At 36.1% G+C, this 16,891-nt stretch overlaps 1 protein-coding gene across 1 annotated transcript; it reads left to right on the forward strand.

Annotated features, from left to right (window-relative positions):
* The first annotated feature begins 10,266 nt into the window (after positions 1-10,266).
* Positions 10,267-12,794, forward strand: LOC131063869 (G-type lectin S-receptor-like serine/threonine-protein kinase At2g19130). Its single transcript, XM_057997824.2, has one exon. The coding sequence runs from the start codon at positions 10,310-10,312 to the stop codon at positions 12,650-12,652; it is 2,343 nt and encodes a 780-aa protein (XP_057853807.2). The 5' UTR covers positions 10,267-10,309; the 3' UTR covers positions 12,653-12,794.
* Positions 12,795-16,891: the final 4,097 nt, after the last annotated feature.

Raw genomic sequence — 16,891 nt, forward strand, 5'->3', positions numbered from 1 at the left:
GGAGAAAAGAAAAGAATGAGGTAGCCTAACACCAGCAAAAAACCAACAAAAAACTAGACATGGATCAAAGTTGGTTATGCCAAAGTCTTTAAAGTCTCAGCAACCTCTGCCTTCTACTAGTTCATGTTTTGAGTAACTTTTTTGAAAACCTGAAGATCTTGTAGGGGTCTCTCCACCTTCCTCTTCACATTTTCCCGAGTTCTCTTGCTAGGGTCCAATGACTCTTCATTGTCTTTTTCCTTCTCAAGATCCTGCTCCACTACCAAACTACCTTGATGACCTTTTTCCATATTCATGACCATGGTTTTCATGCTCTCAGTAGTGGTATTTATGACACTATGACTATGAGACATAATCGAATGAAGAGAGTAATATTTTTTTATTTTCTTATCAAAGGCAACAACCTTGCTCTCATAGTTTTTTCTCAGTGAATCTAGCGCTTCGACAATATTGGTAAGGCACTCAATAATTGAAATTTTTTTCTTCCTCCATCCAGAGATCATTTCCTTTAGTGCTTGGTTTTCCTTAAGAATGAACCCCACCATTCTCCAACACTTCCACCTTGCTTCTTATGGCTCTCTATTTAATATTGAGATTATTTATGTCATGAAAAGCCCATTTCTTGATGGGAAAGATATCCACCACTGCATTTCCTGTAATAGAAAGAATATCATTAAGGAATTCCTCATCCAGGTTCAAATAGGGGGAATCAGGGTTCAAATGAAGGGGAAACTAAGGCCTATTCTCCTTATCTATGGAAGGGTAGGAATTGACAGAGTGCAGGGTAGACTAGGAAATTTGGTTAGCATGGTTTAACGAGGGAGGCTCAGACCCAATAGTTTTACCTTTTGATAGAGGGCGACCCTTAGGTTTCTTACTAACATATTTAATGTCAGGGATAGAGGGAATAAAAATCCTTGGCTCTTTACCTTTCCTCTTCCCAGCATGAGAGGGATTAACAAACTTGGATTTAGATTTATTATCCTTTAGAGGGACAGAAGAATCATCCTCCATGTCAGTATTCCAATCAACATCTTTGGAACTATGGGTATCCGATTCCACATCCTCTGAGATGGAAATAAGAGGGGAGTTGGTCTTAGCAACTTTGGCCTTAAAATTCTCATGAATTAAAATAAGTAAACCCTCATGAAGAATTGGGTTAACCGAGGGATTATATTTATTCTCAAAAATACTTGCATTGAGGGAGGACAAGAGATAGAAAGGGAAGTAAACCCTAACCCAATGTTTTAAGTGGTTTAGTACAGGACAAAATCGTGTCCAAAAATCCTCTAAAACTGACCATCCATCATTACATACTCCATGATAACCTTCAACGCCTCCCTCCAAATAGGTTTGATCATATCCACATCATAACAACTCTTATTTTTCTTCACCAACAATTTCCTTTCTTTGCCAGACTTGGGGAATTTCTTTACCGCCGATTCAAAGTATTTTCTATCTCTGTAAAATTTGAGACCTTGAGTCAGGAGATGAGTAATTTCAGCAATTAGGTTCTCCTCCATCACCCCAGTCTTCCCAAATAGAGTGATTTTATCATCATTCCATCCTCTGGCAAAAAATAGTTATTTTTGGGTCCCATCCATGCAACTTCTCATTGTATATCGAGAAATTACCCTTCTCTAGAATTATCCAAATGGTCTGGTTAGCTCTAAGCCCTTCACAATCCATGGGATGAACCTGAAACCTTTCTCCTCCCATCTGAGCATAAGCAGAGTCCTCTAGAATAGGGAAATGATGCAGGGAGAGAAACCACTTACAATCGCTAAAACCATAATTGCTATACTAAGAAAATAGGCAAGTTACAAGCAAGATAAGCTTGTAAATCACCCAAAAAGTGTGTGAGAAATAATGAAAAAGACATTTTGTTAGCTCTCCACCCTAGCCACCATGAATAGTAATAATTACTTTACCCATTATGGAAATTAGAAATGAGCCTAGAAACCTCCACATTTTGCATGTGATCTATCGTATCTAAGAAGGACACTGACATCATTTTCCAACCAGTCTTCTGCGTTCCATGTCATCCTTCCCTTTGTAATCACCCCCTTTATTAGCGGAGAAGTCTGCCACTATGTTGGCGTTCTTATAGACATGAGAGATAAAACACTCATCAAAAGAGAGGATAATTTATTTTGACAAATTAATCCAATTTTGGATGGTCCATGAGGCCTTATTATTCCCTTTTAGACATTCGATAATGTTATTTGAGTCTCCTTCGATCCAAACCTTTTTTCTCTTAAATTGATAGGATAATAGTAGAGTATGTTACGTCCCAATGGCTTCAACAAGGTGATTGTTCTAGGTACCCAAGGGGAATGCCACCACTGAAATGAACTTGCCATTCTCATCTCCAATCACTCCCCCACACCTAGCCGACCTAGGATTCCCTTTCGCCGCCCCATAAAAATTAATTTTTATCCATCCCTCAAAAGGAGAGTTCCAAAAACATGCTCTCTCTGGAATTTTTAGCTAGCTTCAGAGATTTACAAATGTCTAACTTTAATTTCCATTCTTTCAAAGCCTCATAGTGAAAAGCCTGACAGTTTTGATTCTCCTCTCTCTTCAACTTATTGTCTAAGATGTTCTTATTCTCTCTGATGACCCTTTTAATTTTTCTGAAGACTATATCTAGAGGGAGAGAAGAATCCTGAAAAATTCTATTATTTCTCTCTTTCCATATTCCCCATGCAACATGAGGAAACACAAAAGAACACAATAAACAAATTACCTGATTAGCCGAGGGTGCTTTCCACTAACAAAAAAAATCATGAGTAGATTCAAGGAAGACCCATGATATGTTTCACATATTTAAAACCTGATCCCAAATATCCCTTGTAAAGGAGTAGTGAAGAAACATATGAGAGGAAGATTCAGCCTCTGCCATACAAAGAGAACATCTATTTGGCAGCGAAAAACCTCTTTTACATAAATTGTCTTGGGTAAGAAATTTCTTCTCAAGGAGAATCAAAAAGAAGATATTAATCTTTGGAATAAAAATTTTCTCCCATGCGATAGCCCAGAATGAAGGAGGAGATGTATATTGGGACAACAGGTAAAGGAGACAGAATAAACCCCATAGGGGTTCAATCTTTAGATGAAACAATCCTCAACAACTAAAGAAACCAAGTAGTGGAGTTGAGGGAAATAGAAAGAGGCTGTAGAGAGACTTAACAAGACCAAGATTAACCCAATGCCCCTACTTCCAATAATCATGAATAAACCGGCCAAATCTTATCTTGCACTCCCCAATGAAAGGACTGTAGGAAGCATACACGCATAAATGATCCTGAAAGAGATAGGGATCTTCCCATAATAAAGTATTTCTACCATTCCCAATTCTCCAGCTTCCCCCCCTCGCAACAACCTCCCTGGGTTTGATCACATCATTCCACAAAGCTAATATGTAGTGTTGGTTTGGTAATAGATCATCAATTCAATAGAAAATGTCACAACATATCATGCTAAATACAATAGTGCTCTTTAGGCTTTTTTGGTTCTAAAGAGATTCTTTCAAACATATGTAATCTACAAGGATTGAGAGTCTTAGGGAACAAAATGAGGGCTACACTAGCGTTTAGTGAGACATCTCAACATGAACTAGTATTGTTAGTTTGGTCTCATAATATTTGATTGCCAAATTTTACTCCTAGCACCTTTTTAGTGGACACAATTGAAAGCATTTTGGAACATTGCATTATTTCCTAGGTTGTAAGAATACAAATTTTAGTTATATAAAATGAGACAAGGTTTTATGTAGGGACTTGATAACCAACTATACATGTAAGTGAGACATACATAGATGCCATGGTTTATAAGAATAGTGAAGTGAAAGTTTGATAACATTTTAGTCTTAGGCTTGTTAAGTAACTATCTTGAACCAATGTATTTGAAAAGCATCATGATGCTTGGCCATTGAGCACGTACCTCCACTAGTATTGAAAATATTTTACAAGTGTGGTTTAATTATATAGTGTAAGTAAACTTTTAGATTAGATATAATAAAAAAGAAAGGATAAATGATTTGATAGAGAAAATGGATTTTTTAATATTAAAAAAATGCTACTATATTCATGGATATTAGAGGCTATAAGATTAGATAGAAAATGGGGTTCTTTGAAATATAAAACTTCAAATAAAAAGATACAAAATTTTGTAAAGCCTATTCAATTGGTGAAATAAAAAATAAATCATGATGCTAAGTTTTTCGTAAAGCTTTTCACTTCTAAAGATAAATATCTTGTAAAAATAATTATTGTTGCAACAACTTCATATTATTTGCTCATATTAAATCAAATAGAATAAGTAGGACCATACTTTAAATCTTTGAAATAGCATAAGCCAAACAAGCTTCCTAGCTTGCAATAGTTGAGTGCTTTAGCTTCTGCACAAAATAGAGCATAAACTAGTCTATGATCAGTCATGCACTGTTAAAATAAGTTGAAAATAGTATATGATTACATTTTCTTGTATAAGATCAAGGTGCACTATGTTTTTTTGAGTTCATGTATGAGAAAAAAGCATGATTGTTAGAAATAAATGAATAAATATTAAAAACAAGCATTATAGGTTAATCCTTTTCCTCCAATTTTCTACTATAATAGATAAGAACTATCTAACTACTCTCTTTGTTATTTTTTTAATTGACTTAGAGATGTCAAGGTTTTCTAATTGACCTTGTTAGATATGTACAACCTAAAATATTCTTTCCTTCTTCCCCTCTTTATATGTTCTTCTAGGGCGTTGGAATGTATTCATTCTAATGGTCCATCGAGGTTTGGTTTGTCTCTTTCTATAATTGTTGCTATAATCATTTGGAGTATAGTCCCAATTATTATTCTTTGATATCTATAACATATTTGGTTGAGAAATTCTCTATATCTAAAACTTACTTTTTATTTTAGTTGTTTTTCTTTATTTCTCTATTCAATTGTCCTATGTGATCTAAGTCATCCGTATGATTGAGTGGACAATGAAGTCAAAAAATTATGAATGATGGTATCTTAAATTTTGTGATGAATTTTTTATTATAACAGCCCTCCATACTTTCTTCACAATTAATAATATGAAATGAAAATAATATCAAAAATCAAGTCTACAATAAAAAAATGTGAATTTAATTGTCAAACAAATATTTTTTTGAAAACTATCAACTATATTAATAATTTTTTTTTAATAAAATATTAGTTCATCCTAATTGAAAAAAAGAATTGCGTTTCAAACACACTTCTATCTACCATGCCAAATAATAATATAAATATTTATTATTTAAATCGGTCGGTTTACAATTGATTTCCTTGCAAGTAGTAATAATATAAATATTATTTATCTAAATCGGTCGGTTTACTTGGTCGTTTATGAATTCGGGCTGAAATTAATTAGAGATCACTTAGTCAAATTTCACCAATACCTGCGTATTTGATTAACCTTCTCAAATAATGTGTTTTGCTTTCAAGTCAATATATTGTTTTCACTGGTCTATATAATATCTCATTAAAAACTCTGAATTTCTGATGGATTGATCGAAGAGCACTCGGTCAAATTCGACCAACACATGCCTATTTTTTTAACATTCTGAAATGATATGTTCTGTTTTCAAGTCAACAACATTTTTCGCTGGTCTAAATAATCTCTCATTAAAACCTATCGGTGACATAAGAGTTTAATTTTCTACTTATTATATGAGGTTGTATTTGCTAAGTACTTTCTCACAAAGAGTCCAACTTCGCAGGTTGTACTTCTAGCTATGACCCATGACCCATGACCTAGTCACTAGGACTCTCTATGTTTCATTACAACCTTACTCTAGGGTAGGAAAACTGATCCAAAACCTATAAATACACACATATCTAATTGAAGTTGCTACATGGAAACAACGAGAGAAGTGGCAGAGTTATTAGCAAAATGTCTTTCAAGCTTGGAGCATTTTTTTCAGAATGAAGAAAGAATTAGCTTACAAAGTTTTTGTTACGATCTGATTTAGACCACCTAGTTAGATTTACTTTAATGTATAGATACCTATACTGTTGACATTTTTGCACATGATGACTTTGATTAGAATATTGTTATAATTAATGATGTTAGATGATACTATGTTGTTTGATGATAATGAATGATGAATAGTTATTTTAATGATGATGTTTAATACTATTTATGATGCTGAATGTCGTGATGATGCTTAATATTGTTGATGATTTTATTTTAATGCGATGATGTATATAATGCATTTTTATCGTGATATGACAACTTGTTGTCGAGTCTACATTGGATTGCAGGTTAACCGTCAAAGGCGGACATATGACCGAGGAGGAGCTTTCTAGCTTGCCGATAATGATCTACGGAATTGGACCCTATGCAAAAACACGAATTAGATAATAACTAGTAAATTAAATTTGGGAATTCAAAATAAATTGATTGAAGAATTAAATAATTAAAATATAATAGTTGGTATTCTTCTTGACTCGAAATAGTTGGTAGGAAAGAGTATCTTGGCTGGCAAAGGTGAACAAAGGATGTACTGTTGCTGAATGTAATACACCGATTTGGCTGGTAAAGTTAGTAAACTATAAAAGATATTAATCTGGGAGGGGTTAAGTCTTTGTCTCTGTCTATGAGGGATGATTAGAATAGGGTGCTTGTTATGGGTCAACCAGGGAAGGGTGATTTTTCTTCATCTCCCCAAAAGGGTAATGATGGCCATCAATTTATTTATTTTTCTCCCTGCCATAAGACATATAGTTAGTTCAACAACATGGGTTGTTAGTTCTACATGAATGCATAGGTTCCATTCCCGCTAGCTGGTACCGACTTGCTAGGATACTTTGTCGTGAGGGACGGGAGCTTATCATGAGCATCGGGAAACTTATGCTTTGTTTGGTTGGGTGGATAAAATGCTTGGGTCATATGTCCATCATCCGGTTTGCAGGTGGAAGTTTGTCCAGGGCAACAGAGGCGACACATCCGGAGATAGAGAATTAGAGAATTTAGAGATTTAGACAAATTATATGTAATAATTGAAAGATGTAAATTGTATCTTATTTGTAAATGACCAAAATGGTCGCATGAAAAGATTATGTAAAAGACCTACAAGGTTCATGATGTAAAAGCGACAAAAAGTCGCCATGCAATATAACTAATAGAAAAAGAGAGGAATAACTACTAACCTACTAACCCACTAACATGCATGATTTTCTTTCCATAGATTAATTTTTCTTTTCGTATGCATGTATGTTCGTAATTAATTTTTAGCTATTTAATTTAATTATGCATTTTGCATGTTAATTAAATTTGTAATAACTCATGCAAATGATTTACCTCTATGCATGTGTGCGCTTAACTCAAAATTGTTGATAATTATGGTTTATGCATGTTACTTAATCGTCATGCGCACTTTACTTCCCATTGCTACATGGCATTTTAGTTGCATGTTTAATACAATCTGCATGTTAAGTTCCGTATGTTAGACATGAATTTCATGGACACTAAGTTTCCTTTACTAATTGCATGTCAGTTATCATAAATGTCACATGTGCATTAATGAAAATTTAAGTTAACCATACTTGTGAGTTACTGTGGTGGTTTAATTTTAGGGTTAGGACAAGCAGGTGCCTATAGTTTCTACGATCTCTATGATGAGATTGATAGCAAGCTTAAGAAATGAGGCCTTGGAAGATTTGGCAAGGACATTGTAATTTTGAAGTAAATTATAGAATCTAGTAATTGAAGAGTCTTCAAAGTAAATTGTAAAAGTTGCATAATTGAAGAGTCTTCAAAGTAAATTGTAGAAGCTGTGTAATTGAAGGGTCTTCAAAGTAAATTGTAGAAGCTACATAATTAAAGAGTTGTCTACATGTGAGAAGAGAATATTGCAACATTGAAGAGTTGTTTATATGTGAAAAGAGACTATAGTAATATCTTTTGAAGCTTCTGTTGTTATGGCAAAGCTTGCAAGACTATTAAGCAACTCAAGTGTCCATGAACTTCACATTCTCAGAGCTCTAATTAGTGTGAGAAAGCTGGAAATGCTTTTTCTTAGATTGGTTATAGTGAAAAAGGTGACAAGGTGTCTAGTCCTACTATCAATACCAAGGGGTCTATGGTCCAACAAGTAGCGAATTGTGTTATACTAGGGGTTCATCGAAAAATCATAAATTCAACTAGTCAACAAGGTGTGTTATATTGGGGGATTCATGTTTATGGTCTGGATTCCAATTGATAGCATGTCGTGTTATGCTAGGTGATCCACAAAAAAGGCATAGATTCTACTAGACAACAAGTTGAGTTATGTTCTATGATCTATTTAGTGCAACAAATAATTACACTATCAATCTTCATTATGGTAGGTAACCAATGCATCAAGGTGTGGAAGGTCCAACAAAGATCATGCTAACAAATTGTGTTATAATAAATGACGAATGCCTAGGAAGCATAAAATTGTATTGTTTTGGGTAGACTTTATTACCCTATAAGGCACTGGTCTAAGTAATTTTAGGGTTGCGGTTTTATTGCATTCTAAGTTTTAAAAAATTAAAAAATATTTCATTTCATTTTAGTTCCTTATTTTAGTTTGTTCAATTTTAGGATGTGGCGTTCTCTGATCAAAAGGATAAACAAATCTAAAATAATCTAGTCTTGAAAAACATATTAAAGATTTAATTTTGCATATGAAAATATATCTACAAATAGGTGCAATATCATTGTTTAAAGGTTTTCGAAAGAATATATTGGCATAGGATCACCCTTCTTAGTCTGCAATACTAGAAGAGTAAAAGATCTAAGCCTCAGGGTTTATCTAGGGTTTAGCCTTGTTCATTGGTCATTGGCCTAGAATTCCTTGATTACAAAGCAAAGGCTAGTCTCTAGAGGATTCTAGGAAACTCAGTTGGAAAACACCAACAAGGCATAAGTCTACAATCATAGTAGTTATGAAAGAAAAGAAAATGCTAGCTATAAACATGATTAAAATGCCATAAAAAATATATAGTGTGGAAGTTTCTATTTTTTTAAAGATTTTAAATCTTTTAAAGATGCTATTCAAAATGGGATGTTTCTATTTTTTGTTGGATTTTTTTAAGGTTATCTGATCACTATCTCTGCATGCATATACATCTTTCTTCAAGATCTTTGTGATTGTTTTCTAGTTTTGTGATGTCTATTATTTTCTTAATGTGACTTTGGAGAGAGGATGGCCCTGCAAAAGATGATGCATAGAAGACAAGTCATGTACCAAATGTGTGGGAAAATTAACTGGACTCGACCCAGGTAGAGTTAGGAAACCCTTAAACCTAAGTGCTTTACCCAATTTGTGTGCTAAACTGCTTCAATTTTCTTTTTCTTTTTGTTCCTACTCTTTCTTAATTTTTGTTCCAATATTTTTAATAATTTTGGTAGGCTCCCCTCCTCTGCATGCAACTTTCTCTCTCTATCCTAAGCTAGGTCTACCTTGTGGGAAGAGTGTTTTTTTAAGTTTTGGACTTTTCACAATGACAATACTTACATTCCTCCTCTACTTGAGCCCTCCAATCTAGTATGAAAGCCCATGTTAATTTTACCACTTGTATTGTACAATTATACACAATCGGTTGTACTATTATGATTATATTTGAACATTTTAATATTTTCTTGGATATAGGAAAACAATCTAATAAATTATACAATAATAATATTTTAAAGTTTCATTATCATTATCTTCCATAACTATTTTAAATTCAAAAAAATATATTTTGAATTTCAATTTGATACTTGTTGTGTTTGGAAAGCCTCATTTCTATCTTCAAATATAAAAGTACTTGGGTACACGACACTTATTTTGAATGCATAACCAACTAAACATTCAATATCAATTTCATTTGAATAAGAGTTAAATTTCAATCAAAAATATCTCTTAATTTATTTTGCATATATTTATCTAAAATGAGATATACTAATACTTAATAGAAATTAGTTTAAAATCCTTAATTCTATTTGTCAATTGTCTTCAATAAATAAGTAAAGAAGAAATACTTGGTATTTAAATCTGTTTGTTTAGTTTTTCCCCGATTCTTTCGGGATGTAACCATTTGGAGTCAAATTTCAGCGACACGTGCGTAGTTGGTAAGAACAAAATAGAACTCAGAACACGTTTTCAACAATTTGACATTTGAAATAGGTAGGCAATTTTCAAATTAACAATTTGAACAAATTGTATGTCTTCAAGTCAAAACTAACTTTTACTGGTTTATTTAATATCTCAGTAAAAACAATATCTTCTTCTCTGCAGAGTCTTTAATGAAGAGAAACAGTGCACGAAGGAATGGATTGGTCCCTGAAGCGTTTCATTTTCGCTCTTGTTATGCTCATTCTTCAGCGCAATGGCGATTTATTAGTTGATGGTGGAGACACCCTCTCTTTGGGGGTTTCTCTGAGGGAAAAGCAGACTATTATTTCAAATAATGGTACTTTTGAATTGGGATTTTTTAGTCCTAACGGAACCAGCAAATGGTATGTTGGCATCTGGTATGCCCAGATCTCTGTCAAGACCATCGTTTGGGTGGCTAACAGGGAAACTCCCATCAAACACATGCCGGGTGTTTTGACGCTCTCTACGTTTGGTTATCTCATCATATCTGATTTGCAAGGAAAAGCCGTTTGGTCTAGTAATAGTACTCAGCAGGCAAAGGCGTCCAGAGCTTCCATACTGGACACTGGAAATTTTGTTCTTTTAGGCTCCAAGAACACTTCTGAGATTGTGTGGGAGAGCTTCGCGAATCCCACTGATCATCTTTTGCCTACGATGAAGTTTTGGAAAGGTTTGAAATTAATCTCTTGGAAGAGTTCGGTGGATCCAGCGCCTGGGCCCTTCATTCACCAAATGGATCCGTCCCCAGGAAAGAATAGCTTTTTGCTGCAGTATAAAAATGGTGTTTCGTACTACAGCACGGGAGAGTGGAATGGTAAATATTACGCCACCATAGCACCGGGATTATCTTCTACCTTATATCAACAGGAATTGGTGGTGTTTTCTCCAACGAGAATGTACTACATGTATTCGTATACACCCAATGCTGATTCTACGGTGGTGATGAAGGAAATTTTCCACGAGAATGGCGAGCTATCACGCTACTCTTGGGCAAATAACAATTGGAACCTGATTGATAGTGCACCCAAATCAAGTTGCGGCGTGTATGGTGTATGCGGGGCTTATGGAGTGTGCTTCACTCAAGAAAATATTCAGTTATGCGAATGCGTGCAAGGCTTTCAGCCAAGAGACTCAAATTCCTGGCGTTCTCAGGAGTGGTGGCTAACCGGTTGTGTTCGGCGTACTCCATTAAACTGCTCCGCCATCAACGGCAGTAGGAGTGACGACACAGATGGTTTTCTCCAAATTAGTAATATCACTTTGTCTGATGAAGAAGGTGATCAGTATGGCCAAGATTCGAGTCTTTTAGAATGTAAAACTGCTTGTCTCAACAATTGCTCCTGCACTGCCTTTGCTTTCACTAATTCTATTCCTGGTGTTTGTAAATTGTGGTTTAGCGATCTGTTAGGTCTCAAGGCTACTTCTTCTACCGGCCTGCCCTTATTCATTCGATTGGCTGCTTCTGATGTGCCACAGTCGTCACCCAACACAGGAAGGAGAAGCAGAATAGTTGCATTTTCCATTTCAATTTCTGTGGGCGTCGCTGTTTTGTGTACTCTGTTTGCATGGTTTATTCAGCTCAGGCGTGGAAGACTGCTTGGAAAAGTCGAGTATTCCGACACAACAATATCGCTCAGAACATTCACTTGCAACGAGCTCAAAACTGCGACCAACAATTTCACCCATATGTTGGGAAAGGGAGCATTTGGCTCTGTCTTCAAAGGAACTCTGCCAGACGTTACACTTGTGGCCGTGAAAAAATTAGAGGGTCCTGCGCAATCAGAAAAGCAATTCCGTGCTGAAATAAGCACCATTGGAAACATACAACATTTGAATTTGGTGAGGCTCCGGGGATTCTGCGTAGAGGGATCTCAAAGAATGCTTGTTTATGACTATATGCAAAACGGGTCTCTCGACTCTTTCTTGTCCCGCAAGTCTAAAGAAGCAGACAGATTGTTGGACTGGAAAACCAGGTTTGGAATCGCTTTAGGTACTGCAAGAGCTTTAGCTTACCTTCACGAAGGATGCAGGGATCGCATCATCCATTGCGATATCAAGCCAGAGAATATTCTTCTAGATGCAGATTTTTCCCCCAAAATCGGTGATTTTGGACTGGCAAAACTTGTTGGCAGAGATTTCAGCGCAGTGTTGACGACAACAAGAGGAACGAGAGGGTATTTGGCTCCGGAGTGGATATGCGGCCTGCCAATCACAGTGAAGGCAGATGTATACAGTTTCGGCATGACCCTGCTCGAAATAATCTCAGGCCGACGAAATATTGATTTGAGTGTGCCAGAGTCGCAATACTTTCCGACGTGGGCAGCAACAGAAATTCAGAAAGGGAACATAATGGGCATCGTGGATGAAAAAATTGCAGGCAAAGCGGATGTGGAAGAGGTGAGAAGAGCAGCTGTGGTAAGCATTCAGTGCATTCAAGAGGATGAGAATAGGAGGCCGAGCATGAGCCAAGTTGTTCGGATGTTGGAAGGCATATCGGATGGTGACGTGGAATTATGAGAGGTCCCTGCAAGTGCTCGTGGATAACCATTGACAGGAGTAACCCTGGAGAAGATAATATGATTGTAAACAAAGGCGGCTGTATTATTGCGGACTTTTCCATTTACCAAATATAACAGTACATAGTTATTTTCTAGGGTCATTTGTTGTACTACATTCTTGTGGTAAGAAATAATTTTTTTATTATGATATAGTGGTAAATTGTTTGGGTTATCTATTTTGAAATTAATAAAAGGAACATTGTTAATGATAGTATTTATCTTTGTAGTATTGTAATAATAGTAGTATCAGTTGTTCTATGATATATGAATTTAACACATTAATTTAAGAACAATATTCAAAGTAATTGTTGTTCTCAAATTTTGATTTCCTTCCTATCCTTTTGTAAGAAAATGAATAACTCTGTCTGCATATGAAGAGATCAGGGAAATAGAACTCAAGGATAACTTATAACAAGGTTTTAGAACCTTCTACACTTTGAACTTATCCAAAGTTCAGGTGGGTATACCTTCTGTGAATACTTTCACACTTTAAAATTGAGATCCACAGTAAACCAGTGTCAAAAACCCATGGATTTCATCACCTCAACGAAACTAAAACATTAGAAGAAAAACTTGTGTTCATTTTCAGTATTGATCTTCAAGAAAGATAAAAAGAATCCCACAATTGGATACCAGTGCCTTATTCCGGCTACAGAGTCACCCAAATCAAATTAGAATTCCAAAACTAAACAATCCCATACGTTTCACCACCTCGGCCTTAGCTAACCCCATACATGCCTAACATATACATGAGTTTTATCCTCTAAAAACTAAAACCGTGCATCAAATTCGAAATGAACAAACAAGTGATTTACTGATAGAGATATTTCAAGCATATTTAATTCCTCTCCCTTGAAGAGAAAAGCTAGAAACATATCCATATGACTGCCTTACAATCCATGTTCAATCAAATAACCCTAGATTATTCAAATGAAACCAACAAATTAACGAGTGCACACCAGAAGACAACACAGATTTAGGCTAGAAAACTGTTGATCTATATCTTTATATTCACTATTTTTTAGATAATCTTACATGATTCAAAGTATTATCTCTGATAGCTAGAAAAAAAATCAGATATATTTCTGCAGAGTTTCTTTACAAAATTTCTTGCGATCACTCTCTATTAGTCCTGGTATCCATTTATAATATCATGGATGCATACAAGCTTCAGACATTCCTAAGAAAAGTTTGTTACAAATCACAATGTCCTCCAAGAAATAGTTACAAGTCCTTTTCAGTATCAACGACCTCTTTAGTTTGTTGTTCCGCTGCAACATCTTCTAACTGTTCTGGAACTTCTTCCTTTTGTCTGACATATTTGTCCTTCCACTCCTAGAACACGTCATCACTTGGTCAAGAGAAGCTAGCAATCTTCTTCTTCATCCCTTCTAGCCTTTTCCAAGTGACCCTTAACTGCCCAATCTCTGTTTCTATGAATCCATAATGTGACTTTACCTTTTCAAACTCCTCAATTGTCTTGACAAATAAGGACGTGTCATCAATATTGATGATTTCATTGACCCTTTGGGACAAGTTGTGATCCAGCTCTTCCAGCCATGCCTTCTCCTCTTTTAACTGAGTTGGACCAACAAAACCCCCAGGAAACAACTCATACTTGTGATTAGAATATTCTTTACTATATAATTGGGCTTTTCTCTTCACACCTGCCCTTTCTTCTGAGAGTATATTCATTTCTTTTATGAATTCACAAGTGGATTTGAGACTGTCATTTGCCTCTGCATTTGCATGAGATGAACACATAAGCTCTAACTCCTTTCCCCTAGGCATTCACTTATTTAGAATCAGTTCCAAAGTGGTCTCATCTTCTCTTAATTCAATCAAAATATTCAGAATCCCCTTCATACAAATATGTACGATAGAGGCCCTAACCGAATCAACAAATTTCAAAATTGTGGCCTTTACCTTTTCCTCATATTTACTTGCAAACAGGGCTTGAGCCTGTTTCAAATTTTCCAACTCATGTTGAATAGTTTCAGCTGGTTGAAAACCAGAAGGCATAAGAGAAGGGGGAAATTCTATGATAGGACTTGTAGGTGGAGGTCTTGCTGGAGAAGAAGCTATCATTAGAGTAGAGGACTCACCTTGATGGTGCTGTCCTGCCAACTGACTCTGAAGTCTAGCAATGATGTTATCTTGGTTAGCTATTCCTTCTTTGGCCTCATTATAAGCCTTCGAGATTGTTTCCAATTTCAACTGGAGATTAGCTTTTTTCTTTGCCTCCTTTTCTGCCACCGCGACACTGAATGTTGCAGTTTCTAAAACTATGCTAGCAGCTTCTACCACCCCTGTATCTTGGACTCTTTTCACTATCATACCTCCTAGGAAACTAGAATTTGAGGTATCTTTCCTTCTTCTATTGCCATCCTTTTTTAATGATCACATGATTAAAGAAACATTATCTTTGTTGAATGTAACTCCTTCCATAGGCTTGGTTTCTTTCCTGACCGCTTCAAGTACCAAAGCATCCGCTATATCCCACTCAGGGAGAATTAAAACACCAGCCTTTGATACCATCTCTCTTCCCTTTTCAAGAGTAATGGCCTTGAATTCTTCAATCATTTCTTGTTTTACCTCTTCCTCCACCAGAGTTACATCTTTGTGAGGCTGCTCACTCTTCCTTTTTTCACATCTTGCCTTAAATTGTTCAATGTTTTGTTTCCATACAAATTGCATGAAGGCCCCTGTTGTAACAAAATTACTATCAGCCAGGAACTCCTCACTGGTTTGCTTGAAAGTTGGGTCTAGCTCTTTACCTTTGAACTCATCTTCAGTCAAGTTCATCTCAGCACTAGGTGGCTCTTTTGGCATCCCCTCTTGTGTTTCCTCATATGTGTAAGCAATCCCCTCGAGACTCCCTAACTGTAACAACTGTTCAGCTACCGCCTGCTCATCTCCTATGTGGATAGGGGATTGAGATGGAGAATACAGAGGCTCACCAGTTTGCACTTCCTTCCCCACTCTTTGCCTTTTAGGGGAGTCTTGGATGTCAATGACATCCTTGATTTCTCTTTTCCCTCTTGAAGTAGAAGGTTCACCAGTTACTGGCATCATCACACTGTATTTTAATTTCTTGTGCATTACATAATCACCCGGTGGGATGGCCTTAGCAAAGGCAGGCTTAGCTAGAACCAATCTAACCCTGTCAGGATCTTCTCTCATTATAGCCTCCCTCTTTTCCTTCAAATTTTGCATGAGGTCTTCAAAATAAATAATTAAGAATTTGATTTTTTCCTCAAAGGGATTAAAAATAGAATGAGGGTCATAACTACTATCAAATTGATGAATGAAATCAAGGGCCCTTTTGTATGCCACCCACTTCTCTTTCCTCAATTCTCGCTCATCCAAATTGAATTCATTCTTAATCAGATCTTTAGGGAAATGAAATTGGTGTGGCCTACCTTTACATACTGCTCTATTTCTAAACATGCCATTGAAAAAATCTTTAGGGTCTGCAAATCTTGAGACCGCAGTAGACAACCTATATGGTTTAAAGAAATCTTCAAAATACTTCCAGCCACCTTTGGTGATCACAAAATGATGAGCCATGGTAACAGTTGGGAAAATAGTCCCTTTACCCCTATTTGTCAGCTCTGCCTCTTGCACACCTCTAATTTGCCTTAAGACTTCTGCAATTCCTATCTTCAATGGGACTTGATAAGGCAATAAATATGGAGTGCCTCTGAAACCATAAACTCTAAAAACTGTAGAAACAGGGTACAAATACATATCACCCCAATTATGAACAATCTTAATACCTTCAGCAAACTCCTTGGGCCTGAGGAGTTCTAAGAGAGCCTTAGGGATCCTAGGGTTTTCTGCACACAAGAGAATCCTGATTTTAGATGCAAAGCACCTATCAAACTTTAGGTAACTGGCATCTTCTCTATCCCAGGACAGAATGGTGCTCCATAATTGCATTGGCATCTCTTCACCATCTTTTTCCTTTACTAGTTCCATTTCACTAGCAAAATAATCAACACCTTTAAATAAAAACATATGCATGAGAAGGGAGTACCATCCAAAAGGCCTATCCACCTTACCATTTTTAATGCCTACTAGCCCTTCATGAATTGCATAAGTGAGGTAAGGCGCATAGTCAAATGTTACTGCCAGAGAAGGGTTCACAATCTGTGCTATCATCAATATATAATGGGTTGGCATGTTTCTCTTAGCA

This window comes from Cryptomeria japonica, chromosome 3 (assembly GCF_030272615.1).
Source record: "Cryptomeria japonica chromosome 3, Sugi_1.0, whole genome shotgun sequence".
NCBI classification, from domain to species: domain Eukaryota; kingdom Viridiplantae; phylum Streptophyta; class Pinopsida; order Cupressales; family Cupressaceae; genus Cryptomeria; species Cryptomeria japonica.

Excerpts from the sequence above, each read along its gene's own strand:
- LOC131063869 (XM_057997824.2), top strand. The coding sequence starts at position 10,310 with ATGGATTGGTCCCTGAAGCGTTTCATTTTCGCTCTTGTTATGCTCATT.